A 13,911-nucleotide genomic window follows, 5' to 3' on the forward strand; every position below is an offset into this window, starting at 1 on the left:
GACTACTCTGAAGTGATGATGGTATTTCGGTTGACTACACCATTGAATTTATATAATACTCAATCAAGGCTAAGGTCAATGATTTAAATGTCACAATATTAAAATTAAACTCATAAAAAAAGTGATGAAATATCTGATTTTACATTGTTTTTTGACAACTAGACCCTGCACCTTCTTGTCAAATGTATAGTTTCTGAATGCTTTGTTCACGATTAAAAGATCTAAACCTTTTGTCGTTCATTCAGTGCTGCATCTCAATCATCACAGAATATTTTAGTGCTAATGTAATGGACATTAACACTGGTGTGGTTGATGAGACCCATGTTGACATTTAGCTCAACACTGTAATGGACATCCCATTGTCTGTGTCATGTGCTTCACAATGCACATTTACACAAGGAGTTGATTTTTGCATGGTGTGCATAAACCAAGATTGTAACGACGAGAAATTGAAATGTCAGGCATGCAGTCAGCAGTCAAATGACAAGACAGGACAGACCTTTTTCTTGGCCAGCAATAAGTACAGATACACATGATATGATGGTTCAATATAAGTCTGACACACTTAGTATGTATATATGAGTGCAAGACGTAAGTTCATCTCAAGTCAGGTTTGAATTTATCAGTTGAAAAGTCAAGCTTTGTCCTACCTGGTGTTTGATTGGAAAAGTGTACTTGACCCAGGTGGCCTGTTGCATCGTCTCCTCATCCTCCAGCTTCTTCTCCCTCTTCTTCACTTTCTCCTTCTCCTCACGCTCTATGGACGTCATGCGGTTTAACCTGAAAATGTTTTTGCTTTTTTTATTGCCATATAGTATTGTATGCTGCTCTTATATTGTAAATGCAATTCATTCTACTTGTACAAAGACTCGGTCACTTCATGACAACCACACATATCTCTTTCAATCCTCCAGCCTATCTATTCAGCCAGTGTTATGTGAATAATTATGTTTCTTCTGTCTTTCTTATTATTAAGTGTAAGTAATCAATTCGAAAGCTTCTTGAGTATGATTAAAGCTCTGACTAAAAATGAGAAGATGATAGTTGCTCTTGGAATAGAAATAAAAGAAGAAAAACACACTTCTGCAACATAAAACGCTCTTTTACTCTCTCACTTACTTTGCTCACAGTTCAGTCACACATACCCACATTCTGATCCTAACCTTGTGAAATGCTGGACAATCGCCTCTTTAAAAGGGGCGTTGTGGTGTCGAGGCGTTCATAGAGGCAGAGGTGGGTGGCACTGGTAGTGGACACGCAGTCTAAATATTATGCCTCACAGCTAGGGTGGGCCTTTTGATCTGATCTGCTAAATTGACCACACACCCCCTGTGTACATGGTGAATGCTTGTTGGAGTTGTTATCGTTTTTTGAAGTGTATGAATGTCTTGCAATACAACTGAGTCAGTGGATGGATCCTATAAGTATTATTTTGATTAGGTGGTTGAGAAATGATATCGCTAAATTAAAAAGCACAAATATATATGAACGAACACACACGCACACACACACACACACACACACACACACACACGCACACACACGCACACACACACACACACACACACAGTACCTGGTATGGCCCAGGGAGTCCTTCCAGACAGGCAGCATAGCCACAGGTTTGATGGCACACTCCAGGATGGCGAGAGCCAGCGCAAACTCTCTGGCCTTACTGCACATCTGAACTGCTTTGATCCAATTGGTCCTACAAAACAATGGAAGCAATGAAACATTCATCATTTCTAAAATTCTCTTTCATTTAGGCTTCAATCAGTCGAATTCTGACCTTTTTCCCCATATCTATGCATAACATGATTTAATCAGTGAAAGGCACCGATGCAAACATGACTGACAACCTACTGAATATTCATCATAGTTGTAAAAGAAATAGCAAACTACAGTAGTATTGCAATACATCAGTGCGTACCGGTGCGAGGCCCAGTTCGGGTGCATGAATGGTGCTGGAACGTTGTTCTCCAGCTGGATGATTGTGATTCTCAGTGTGGAGATGGTCAAAAGCTTGGAGCCATGGATAGACCCATTCCACTTAAACTCTCCTGCTGGTGTCATGCAGAACTTGTGGGAGAGATGCCGCCTCTTGTCGTGGTCCTGTTGAAAAGACAAAAAGTAGGTTTAAGTCATGGATTCAATCCAAGCATTAGGAAAACCCGGGACATTTTATTGTGCCCCATTTATTCAATATCGGCTTTGAATTTTGTATGACAATTCATGTAACTTGGATAGCTTTTTAATAATGGGAGGAACCCTTGCAAACACCAGAATAAATAAAACAAAAAAAACTAGGAGGGGCTGAAATCCACTGAGCCACACTGCAGATCTTATTTAATGTTATTATGAGTATTTGTGAGCATTCAAATGGCATTAACAGTTGTTGTGCTACTTGCCTCCCTGTGCTGGTGCTTGTTGAGGGCCACAGTATTAGAACTGTACTGGTTATGATAGACACGGTATTTTCCCTCCTGGCCAAGCTTGAAGTATTGGCTGAGTGTCCCCTTCATCACCACCTCCTTGCCTCGCGTGCTGACACGGGTGATGTCACCTTGTGCATTTACTACTAGTACCTGTAGAGGGAGGAAATAAAAAGATACAATTCATTCAGTTTTATTAAAGATTGCTTTATGACAATGAAGTTAATATTCAAATGTATACTATGACGTACAGGTGCTGAATAAAATGAGCTTTCTCATTGCAGACACTGATGTTGCAGCCTTGCAATGAGCTGTGGTAGAGTCCAACTACTAGATTATGTTTTACTAGCATTCGCATGTTCTTACACACACTGGCTCACCTGTGTGTTAAACACTATGTAAGAGCTGCATAGTGTTAAACACACAACAATATTTGTTGTCTGAAATAAATGATCATCTGTGGTTCTTCTCACCTCTTTACCCTCCTTGAAGCCCTTGTTGGCTTCGTGAACAGCAGCAGCCACCTGTTGGTTCTTCATCTGGCTAAGCTTGCTTTCTGGGTTCCTCAGCCGGGTCACCATTCGAGTGGCTGCAGACTTCTTACTGCAGAGACCCGTCTCATCGTTGGTCGACTCTTTACCGTCCCCTGCAAAGCCAATGCAAACACCAGCAAAGGTTTTAAAGTAGTATGATATGTATTGTGTAATGATATGCAATGAGCGCTGAAAGCTGTTCCCTCTTGACAGTGGTTACATAATAATAGTTGAAATACTGCTTTTCTCGTACAGAAGAAAGTGCCAAACAAATGTGCTGCTTGGCTGTTTTAAGGCCTATTAACTGCAATACGTTGACAACTAGTACGATATGGAGGTAGTTTTATATAACCGTTATCTAATGAAGAAGTGTCATTAAGATCAAGATTTCCTTTGAAGATCAAGATTTCCTTCGCTAGAGACTTGAGTACAGCCGAGTATATTTTTCAACAGTATAATCGAAATGACAAAACAAAACAAGACGTAATTACGAGGCATTGTTTTGTCAGACCTGTGTCATCAAGGCTGGCCATGGATGACTGGGAGGACTTGTCGACCAGGTCTGGAGGTTCAGGACCTCTGGGGGGGCCCCCAGCACCCATGCTGCAGTTACTGTTCTCCTCGCTGGTCTGGGATGGCTGGCTCAGGCTCGGGATGCCATCGCCACTGACAGGGACAGAATCTGATGACGGGTTTTCTGTTACACAGACAGAGCAGTACAAAGAGGATTGATCGTTACATAAAGAAGACTAGTTTATCCAGATTGGTGTGTTTTTGCTGTTGTCATAATCTGAGACATCTTTCAGGTTTTTTTTAAGCGTTCCAGCGAAGTAAAGGTGTTAGGCCGGGTTGAAATTACTTAACTAGAAAAAACAGGCAAATTGTTGCATCAAAGCTGTCAATGTTGACCAAGTGGAAGTTTACTCTTAATGAAGACAGAAATTTTCCTGTGACAGTTCTGAAATATTTGAGGCTATGGCTCCCTCTACCGACAAGTCAGGTGTAATGCATGCACCAAATAACCAGTGCAAATCAAGGGATGGGTCGCTGGAAAGCAATGGGTGACCAGTCCAGGCAAAGCAGGGCTCCAACAAGGCTTGTGCGTAGACGGCATCACTGACCACAACAATGAATGGCGAAGCTCTTATTATGGATGATTATGTGCAGATCACAGATCAGATGTTCTGATCACAAGCAAGCAGCAGAAGAGTTTTTTTTGGGAAGAATTGTTGCACCAGGCACTGCAAATTATCACCAGCTGACTGAGACTGCTTTTTCGTCATGCTGTGTGTGCCATCTGATTGCAGATCAATCAACGCAATCAGCTCCTCTTTAGAGAAAGAGGGAGCATGGGGAATTGAGAGTCCAAGTGCAAAATGGCTGACAGTGTTCCAAGGCTGAAGCGAGGGCTTCATGAAATAACAATTGGAAACAAAAGCCAGCTGATTAAATGAGAGACGCATGCAAAGAGGCAGGCTGAGAAAGTCAAGTCACGGATACGAGATTCATCACACAATCCTGTGAGGTTGCAGGCTGTGCCAGTGAATCAGATCCCCAAAAGTATCTACATGAGGTCAACTTCACTCCGAAATATCCTTGTATACCTTCAGTGTTGTTAGAGACCTCCATATGGGAACAACCCTCTATCAGAGCCTCTACGGTGGCGGCCGAGGGCTTTGGAGCCTCCGAGGCCCGGCCACAGCTCACAGTGGTGGGGATGGATTGTGTCGGGGTAGAGGTTGCTGGAAGTAAAGGTCCGTCTGAGACGCCACAGCCACTACTGCCTTCTTGGCCAGTGGTTGGAGCTTCAACAACTACAGATGAACAGCAGCAATGTTGTAAATATTCTGGATATTATTTCAGTAAACAATACAATTTATTAATTCCTGCACTGTAACTTCTATTCAGTGTTTCCCCTAGAATTTTTTTCAGGCCCGGTGGTACCCACCGAAAAAACCCTATACAGACGAGACGTGTGGGATGGTGTATTGGTGCAGTTGGATTAAGTCAGGTGGCACAGCAAGCAGTCTGCAATTCTGCAATTATTATATTTGCATTCAACATTTTTGTTCAACCAGAGTGTATTCAAGGTTTTCAAGGATTCAAGGAGAGAGTGACTTATTAAGGTGTCGGTTGATGGAAATTATCCAAAATTAGGGGCCGGAAAAATATGGCTTGAAAATGATGAGCATCACATTAATAGCTACAGATACTGTAAAACACGACATATGAGTGCATATATTGTCTTATTTTATCAGGTAAAATATAAGTTATAGGTTTACTCAACAGCCTAATAGTTCATAGAAATTCAGGTAGAAATAGGTTAACTCAGAGTTCCACAGCTTATCAAAAAACAATCCTTATTTACTAACATAGGCTGAGGGCGCGATCAGTAGCGTGCCTCGGCACGATTGCCCCAGGGGGGTCCCCCGCGGCTTTGCATCCACACTGCTCCAGTCCAAACGGGCTTTGGCCCGTTAGCCGGTTGTACATCGTAATCACGTCATAATACTACACACGCATGGCTTGATGTTGTTTTTAAGGAGCGCCGTCTCTGCATATATTTCTCGACAACGCTCGAATGTGCGCACGAGCGGATCTGTGCGAGCAGGCAGCGCGAGGAAAGCGGATTTTGGACGGAGACACACAGCGGCATTTTTCTTATAAATGCACCGGTCCGGTTCCGGTACCGGTCCGGTTCCGCTCACACCACGAGTCTAAAGAGTGCAACAGCTTATCAAAATACAGTGTCAACTTTCCGTGTTTTAAAAGTAGAAAGCGACATCGTGGTGGTTTAACGAGGCAGAGCGGCATCAGAACAACATCAAGCACGTAAAGTACACGAAGAACGTAGCGGGAGCGCGCGGCGAGGATTGTTGCGGCCGCGCGTCTACTGTGCTGTGCGGAGGCGCTCCTAATGTAAATGATTATTGATTTATGAATTCATTGATAGGTAGCTTATTTTTGGCGTATTGATTTTTTTTTTTTTGGCCTGGCGGCAGGTCTCCAGGCCTGTACAATGGTAGGGGAAACACTGCTATTCCTTTCATATTCTTGGTTTTATTTCTTATTTCTATTTTATTAACTTGGTATGCGTTTCTCTCCAAAGCATTTCATGTTTTATATAGTATATAATATTATATATAATAGCTATATTACATAACCTTTAAAATGCACCCTAATGCCTGGAGTTATTTACATTAGCTTTTTTTAAATGAATGCAATCAGGCATTTATGGGCATACAGACATTTCTTTTCATTATGCTCTGGAGGCCAATTTTCTTACTGAAGCAAATTTGCAAAGACGTTAGCGTTTTGTTCTGCTGTCGATGCTATAAATGTCTTATTATTCTGTATAAGGGGCCCCTGTATTGCACTGGATAATACATATCCAACAAGACACAGATATAAATTAAAAATTAAATGATGTGCTTTGCGAGTGCTAAACTTGACTTGCTTGACTCTTGAAAACACTGCAATTCGAATTGGTCTAAGAGCCAAATAACAGGATTGATTTTTAAATCAATAACTAATTTCACCATTGAGATGATGTCCTTCTTTTCAGAATAGAATCGAGGTACTGAGACTTGCTTTTTAGCTCAGATGGCACAATGTGTTTATGCTACATATTTGATTGTGTTTTTCTGAATACTTTGTGAAATACAAACAACATAAATACCTCCGCCATCCTTTCTCTCTTCCATGGCCTCTTCTTTTGTCTCCTCTTCTGTAAGATCATTAACCTTGCCCTCTTGCTGCCCCTCCTCTCTCAACTTGGCCTCTTCATCTTCCTTCTCTAGCCGCGCTTTCTGGGCCTCCTCAGCAGCCCGTCTCTTCACCTCCTCCAGCTCCTCCTCCTTTTTAGCCCGCAACCGCTCCAGGATTTCCTCTGGATGAAAGAAGTGACGATAGAAATGAAAGGTTGAGCGAATAAATAGCATACTATTATCATGAAATCACACTCGGGGATGTGATCAATAACACAACACAGAGAAAAGTAGACAAATTAATCAACATATTATTCGTTTACATAATACAGCTAAGTTGTGTATTATATTAGTTTTAATTTAATAAATCAATTGATTTGTAAATGTATTTTATACAGCGTTTTATCTGCTTGTATTAAGCCGTCTTTTTTCGTTTTGATGCCATCTATGGAAAGCACTTTGTGATTCCAGATCACTAAAAGATATGTTTACTGTGTAGAGTAGATGCTCAATAGAAGTGTTAGTTTCTCTCAAGTAGTTGCAACAAATGTTAACACCACATATGCAGCACTATTTCTAGTTTTAGTAGCACTATGTTCCAGTGCTTGATAGTTCTGTCATCATCATGTTTCAGACATTCAGTCTGCTGTGCAGTACATGTTCAGAAGGCAAAAAACATGTATATATTGGTGGACAACCTACAGACAGAAATGAATGGATGAGGGACTGAAGGGAAGCTTGAGTGCTGGATACGGGCCAAACTGAGACCAGAGTAAGGTTACATAATCGCTGGGTTGATTCCTATGACTGGGTGGCATTCATTAGTATTGGGGGGAAAGCAGGCAGAGGGATGGGTAGACAGTGACAGAAAGAGAAAGGGAAGGTCAAAATACTTTGGGTTTAAAGAGATTCTTCTCCACCGATTCTGTTTCTAACTGAGAAAGAATTAAGAACTCTTTCTTTACCATTGGCGGCAGTGAGGAAACACTTGTTGCTTCCGCGGGCCTTGTTGGTTAGGTCCTCAGTGATGTCCATATGTGCATGCACCTCATCCCTTATCTCCTCAATCGCTGCATAGAGGTCGGCCTCCCAGTACTCCTTATCCAAAGCATCTATGAGCTCGGCTAGCTGGACCTGCAAAACAGAGTTAAGGCAGAGTTAAATAAGTGCAATACAAGACAGGCCTCACAAAAAAGCTGGATTGTGACACATAGCTATATTAAGTAAGGCATTAAAAAGAGCAACAAGAATGTCTTAAAATAAAATATTAAAATGTCATTTAGAGAAGAGCATACACCCTGAGAAAATGATGAATCACATTTACCTTGGTGCTGAAGTACCAGATGGCTTTGTCCTCCTGCTCGCCATCCTCCTCACTGTAGGGGAGACATAAGAGAGCAGACAGGAGGGAGAAATTAGGAGACACAACAGTGAGGGTAGGATAAAGACGATGATAAAACTAGAAAATATATGCTCTACATAATTCTGCCTTCTGTTCATCCTCTTTCTTGCCAGTAAATATTTGTATTTTACTTTTCATACTGACTTTAACCAAAACTGCCATTTGTCTAAATCCAAACAATTTCTTCACATCGAAGACAATTTATGATTGTGGAATACATTAATCAGAAGCAACTGTGCATTTGTCATGTTAGCAATTTCTTTTTGAAGCAGTCCAGGTAGCAGATGGATAATTTTGCTTGGCGGAGCCATCCACTGTGACCGTATCCATTTTATGGATAGCCAGTTTGACTGATTATCATGAGCATAGTTGACCTTACAAAAATGTTAATGCCCATTTTCGTCTCTCTGTGGTGAAAAAATGCTGTCATATTCATGTAATAGACAATGAACTACACAACCAAAATACTATGAGCAGGTGGGAACAGTGGAGCAAAGCATACAAGGTGTCATCGGAAAAATGCAGAACAATAAGTCCATTGAAGAATCTTGCACACTTCAGAACTGTTTATCGGACTGTGATTTGTCCTCAAAGCTTTGCCAGACATACTCGTCAGTAGGGAGGCATATTTTATGTAACGGAGAAAAATTATATAAATATTAGCTATATATGTTGCAAGAGCTAAAGTAAACGTGAACAAGTCACAGAGCTGGCTTGAGTCTCACAAGTCTCTCTGCAACAATTTCCCAACAACAATTGCACTTAGATGTTAAGAGTGTTTTGCAAGAGCATTTCTACTTAAAACTTTACACGTTTTCCCAAAACAGCACTTCAGAGCACACGCATGTTTACCTGGTGAGTTTTAGAAATGCTGGCTGTCCATGATGCTGAAGAGAATTATCCTTTGATTTTAAAGTTACTTGCTGTATTTACCTGTCTGTACATAGTGTTAGATATTCAAAGTAGGCTATATAAAATACCAAGTACTTATACTTAGTTTTTATTACACTTTCCATTGTATGTATATACAATATCATTAAAAATGTGATAGAGATATGAAACCAGTGTTGTAGTCAAGACAACTAAAACCGAGACCAAGTCATGATCAAGGCCAGAGTGTACAGAGACAATACACTGTTGTATGCGTGATATATAATCAAAAAAGCGTGGCAGATATACATTTTATGTGGGGAAATTTGCAATTATGAGCAACCGTAATCATGTCGCTGACAAATAAGATGATGCACATGCAATTAAGTCATATCCTTGCAGTTGTGTTCTTGAAATACTATCCTCCGTCAGAAATGACTGCATTATTTTCTCTACTTCAGAGACGAGAGCTTCAAAATGTGGATTCAAGACCAGCCTGCTTTAATTATCAGCAACATGTCTTGATAACTCATCCCCAAGGTAAATAATAAAGCTTAACCAAGGACAAGTGCCTTAAAAAGGTGGTGGCAGAAATGAATGAGTCAGCCTTGTGCACTGCCAAACACTGATGATAAACAATAATGCTAAATTACTGCCTGGCCCTTCTTTATACCATTTTAAATGAACACTGCGAATGAATCTGTTAATCTGCTCTCCCCGAGTTTCCAATGAAATGTCTGTACCTGTATCGTACAGTACTGATGAGCAGAGAGCTTCTGCGAGTCCCAACACAATGGGAAATATTTACGAGTTTGAGTTGAAGAGTAGCAGCAGCTACAGAGTTGAATATTTGACAGCTTTTTTCTCAGCATGGTCGATGCCGAGGCACTGTGGAACCTGAGGCTGTGTAACTAGTGTCTATTCAGCACTTCAGTGGAGGAACATGTGAACACACAAACACTATACTTCTGTCCACATTATTCATTGCACGTACATCCAGTCACACAAACTTTCCTCTGTGCACACTAGTTATATGCACAAACACACACAGCCTCTGAAGAGTCGCGATCAGTAACTTAGCACCTGCTGGGGGCCAATTTGGAGAGCAGAAAAATAAGAGTGAGTGCGAAATGCAGCAATGAAACACCTCGGGCCACCTACCCTTTTATATCCTACATTCTTCAGGAGATACACACTCTTTTATCATTTTTGTATCAGGCCTTCTGATGCTGCTGACACAGCACACGCACCATCTGTGACTTCTTAATACAGAGATCATTTGCAAACGAATGGGACCAATACTGCTGAAGGTCAGGTTATGTTAAAGCCTATGGACAGATTAAGTTATTTTTGGTTTATTAAACAGCAGTCTCCATGCAGATAAGCAATCGTATAGTTTTGGGGCATTTAAATTCCCCTATCTGATCTGGCAAATACTTTTTGTCACTGGGAATGAAACTATATCAGTGAAGCAATGTAGTGTTCTTTACACATTCCTGCAGCTACATCATGGCTTCATACATGACATAAGAAAAGTTATTTACTGGAATTTGGATTTGCAGAAGCGTAGTGTAGTCTCTGGGTTGAACGTATGCTCAGTAATAAAGCATGGGTCTCTTACCATAATAATCTTTAGATAAGTGGCTGGGAGGAGGTAAACTGACCCACACATACGGTGGTTACATCCGCTGCATATACAGCATTAATTGCATATAGTATCACAAACACTATCAAGGCATGGGCGTGCAGAAAGGATTACTGGTTTGTGACATTCATTAACAATTTTTATGACACCAAATGATGTAACAACTTTGGAGACTCTGCCTATGAGCTAATTAAAACGAATTCAAAGCACGCTTATTACTCCCACAGCTGAATACTTGAACCCATGGGGGCGAGAAAAAAAAATAATAATCATAATGCTAGACCTCACCAAGTGTTTCAGTGTTTGGATATTTCAGGAACTTCAACTAACAACTTTGTTTTGAATTAAAAAAATGACACATCATCAATATTCAAGACTTGAACAAGACTGACATCTCTACTTATCTTGGCAAATTAATGAAGCTTTTGGAACTTACACGACAATGCGGCGGTTAAGGAACCAGTATTTGCGTTGGTGTCGGTCGTAGCCGACTGGCAGTTGTCGAATAAATGGTTTGCTCCTCTGCACTTCTGGGATGCAGTCCGCCACACCGGGTACCTTGTGTGCCACACACACCTCACATTGCCACTCATCCTCCGGCACTTCCTGCAAAGGCGGCTTCACACATTCCAGATGGTAAACGGCTGAACATGTCTCACAGCACAGGAGGTCACCAAGCCGATGGCATACCCTGCAGTGGTCGTCGTAGGCAACCACACCTTCCGACATAAGCTCCTCCCGAGCAATGTTGGTCGCCAAGAACTGGTCCACCAAAAACTGGAGAACTTTGATTTTACTCTCCAACGTTTCATATGGGTAATCCTCACACTCCTGCAAAGGCAGAATGTGCCGGTACTCCGGGTCACTCTCACAGTACGCCCGCACAACCTCCGGCCAGGTCATACCATCCACAAAATACAGAGTGGAGTTGACAGAGTCCTTGACATCAGTGGGACCAAATGTGGTGTTGGAAGTGTCCTCCTCTCTGAGAATAGCTTTGAGCAGGGAGATATGGGTCTCTGCCAGCAGTGTGCACTGCTCCTGGCTGGCCACCGCTGCACAGAAATCCTCAAAGCGGAATGGTGAGAGCCGCAGCACTGAGCCAAAGTTGCGGAGGACTTCGTAGACGGCAGATACATTGAGGAGCTGTGAGGTAGGAACCTGGAGGTCCTCCGAGGACTTGGGAAGCTCCAGGGAAGGAATGTCCTTTGCTTCCAAGATGGGAGACTGTGATCGCAATGCTCGACTCCTTCTCCGGCCTGCCAGAAGTAAAAAGAAGGGTGGAATAACATTAACATTTTAAAATGAACAATGTACATAATAATAAAAGGACCATTGTTAATTTACATCAATACAAAATGTGCAAACATGGTAACTGTGTAACATATGGTGCACCTGATGAAAAGGATTGAATGCTTGCCTGAGACTGCTTGACATTGTTATGACAGAGTGAAGAAACATTTATTTGATCACTGTAGGATTAGTATACCATTACTATTCAATAATCATAAAATTAATATACCACGTGTGCTCTTATAGGCTTCTCATGTATCTGAAGAGAGGGTCAAAAAGGACAGAGGGTGTTGTATGCTGATGTGTAAAAAGATAAACAGGGACTACGACGGCAAAAACTGGCTGCTTCACAAACTGACAGCCAGGGATTAACCTGTGATAGCAGACTGGTATGAATTGGTCAAACGGGTTGACCACTGCAGGTGCATTCACATTCGTCATCAAACACAGGGATTAGGTGTAAAATGGTATTTGTACGGGTGTGCTGCTCAATGCGTTTCAAAACAGCAGGCATGCATTTCTGCATATTTATTATGCCAGAAAAGGATTTAGTATGTTCCAACACACACTATGTAAAACGTAGTATGCCAAAAATACCAGGACACCCTATTGCCTATAGTCACATTTTACAGTAAACAAGCCTGCCTGCTTTTCTGGCTATTGAGACCCACAATCCTCTGCGAAGCAGAAGATACGTGAACATACATCAACTGAGCTGCCGCGAAAGCGCAAACAAATGACAGCCTGATGACAACAATCACATATTGGATATGTAAGCATAGTCATAGTTCAAGATGCAATTTTGTGTTGACGAAGTTGTATGCAACAATCCATACTTTGAAAGGGCAGCTGCAGTACGTACTGAAAGAAAATATGTCATTTGGATCGCAGTCTGTATGTCGATGGCAGTGAAAGCAGTCATGTCTAGACAATTGGTCTTACAACAGAACCTTCACACTCTGCTGCACAATGCTGCCATGTTCACATGTCTTCATAAAATGCAGGACCCTGGAAGTTGAGAGGTATGTGAATAATCCCTGAACCACTTGAATGGCATCTAAGCCTGATCAGAGTGTAGTGAAGTGTTACAACATGAACAAATTCAAGAAATTCTTGAAAAAATAATGTTTGTTTCGAAGAAAAATGTATCCAAACAATAAATTAAAATTAAGTATGATGCCACAGAGATTTTTTAGTTGAGCAGATATTGAAATGCACAAAACACTTAGGTCTGGATCATCTTTTCATAATTTTGCTAATCCTGTGTACAATTACTTAAAGTGGATTGCTTTACATAACAATAGTGGTGTAAATTTATTTTTGGAGACAGCACGTAATAAAATAATAATAAAGCAGGACTGTCCATGAGTGAGCAGCAATGGCTCTAATTTGCTCACCTGATAAACACAGTGGTTACTATGGTAACGCGGGACCACGTAATGTAACGAGTTGATGTTTGCAACAAGTGAAAAAAGAGCGCCTCTCTTCAAAACAAAGGCCTGTCAAACTAATGTTTTACCATTATGCAAAAAATAATGTGTCTTCTGGAATCGAGTTGGACGTAGGACAAAATATATTAAGATTGTGCATAACCGAGAATTCTAATTACTAACGGTATTTATTTGACGGGTAATATTTTAATTTCAGTAAAAACAGCCTAAGCAAAAAGTAGAACTGTTAATCCGAGCCAGAGAGAAAACAATGTTTTACAACTACGTTTTTTGTCTTCTACATATCTTGCAGTTAATGTACTGTGCATACATAAAGTGAAATGTTGAATGAATGACATTATGGAATGTGATAAATACAGTCCATACACCTCGTTGCTCCGTGTGCACGAAACGCGTCAAATGCAGCGCTTTTGAAAAAAGTCCGTAAAAAAGCACTAAAAAATTCTTCAATACAAAGTGAGGAAAATGTGCTGATCTGACAAAAAGTCGAAAACACGAGAGCTGGTTGAAGCGTGGAGCGGATCTGCAAACCAGTGGTAAGCGGAGCGCACGGTAAACAAAGGCCTGTTTCTGAGTGCAAG

The 13,911-nt window shown here is 41.2% G+C and overlaps 2 protein-coding genes across 2 annotated transcripts in view; one reads left to right on the forward strand and one right to left on the reverse strand.

Moving 5' to 3' along the window:
• Window positions 1-13,911, forward strand: part of ten1 (TEN1 subunit of CST complex) — a 233,303-nt gene that overhangs the window by 198,452 nt on the left and 20,940 nt on the right. The window lies entirely within an intron of this gene.
• Window positions 1-13,911, reverse strand: part of LOC311011204 (nucleosome-remodeling factor subunit BPTF-like) — a 41,331-nt gene that overhangs the window by 26,493 nt on the left and 927 nt on the right. The window contains exons 2-12 of the mRNA XM_084006010.1: window positions 11,023-11,845; window positions 7,994-8,045; window positions 7,635-7,803; window positions 6,642-6,851; window positions 4,567-4,776; window positions 3,474-3,659; window positions 2,903-3,075; window positions 2,406-2,582; window positions 1,928-2,109; window positions 1,574-1,705; window positions 651-780 (exon numbers count right to left, since the gene is read on the reverse strand). Coding sequence (XP_083862136.1) covers window positions 651-780; window positions 1,574-1,705; window positions 1,928-2,109; window positions 2,406-2,582; window positions 2,903-3,075; window positions 3,474-3,659; window positions 4,567-4,776; window positions 6,642-6,851; window positions 7,635-7,803; window positions 7,994-8,045; window positions 11,023-11,845 — 2,444 coding nt within the window. The remainder of the gene's footprint in view (window positions 1-650; window positions 781-1,573; window positions 1,706-1,927; window positions 2,110-2,405; window positions 2,583-2,902; window positions 3,076-3,473; window positions 3,660-4,566; window positions 4,777-6,641; window positions 6,852-7,634; window positions 7,804-7,993; window positions 8,046-11,022; window positions 11,846-13,911) is intronic.

The sequence above is a fragment of the Eutrigla gurnardus genome (assembly GCF_963514095.1).
Source record: "Eutrigla gurnardus genome assembly, chromosome: 3".
In the NCBI taxonomy this organism is placed as follows: domain Eukaryota; kingdom Metazoa; phylum Chordata; class Actinopteri; order Perciformes; family Triglidae; genus Eutrigla; species Eutrigla gurnardus.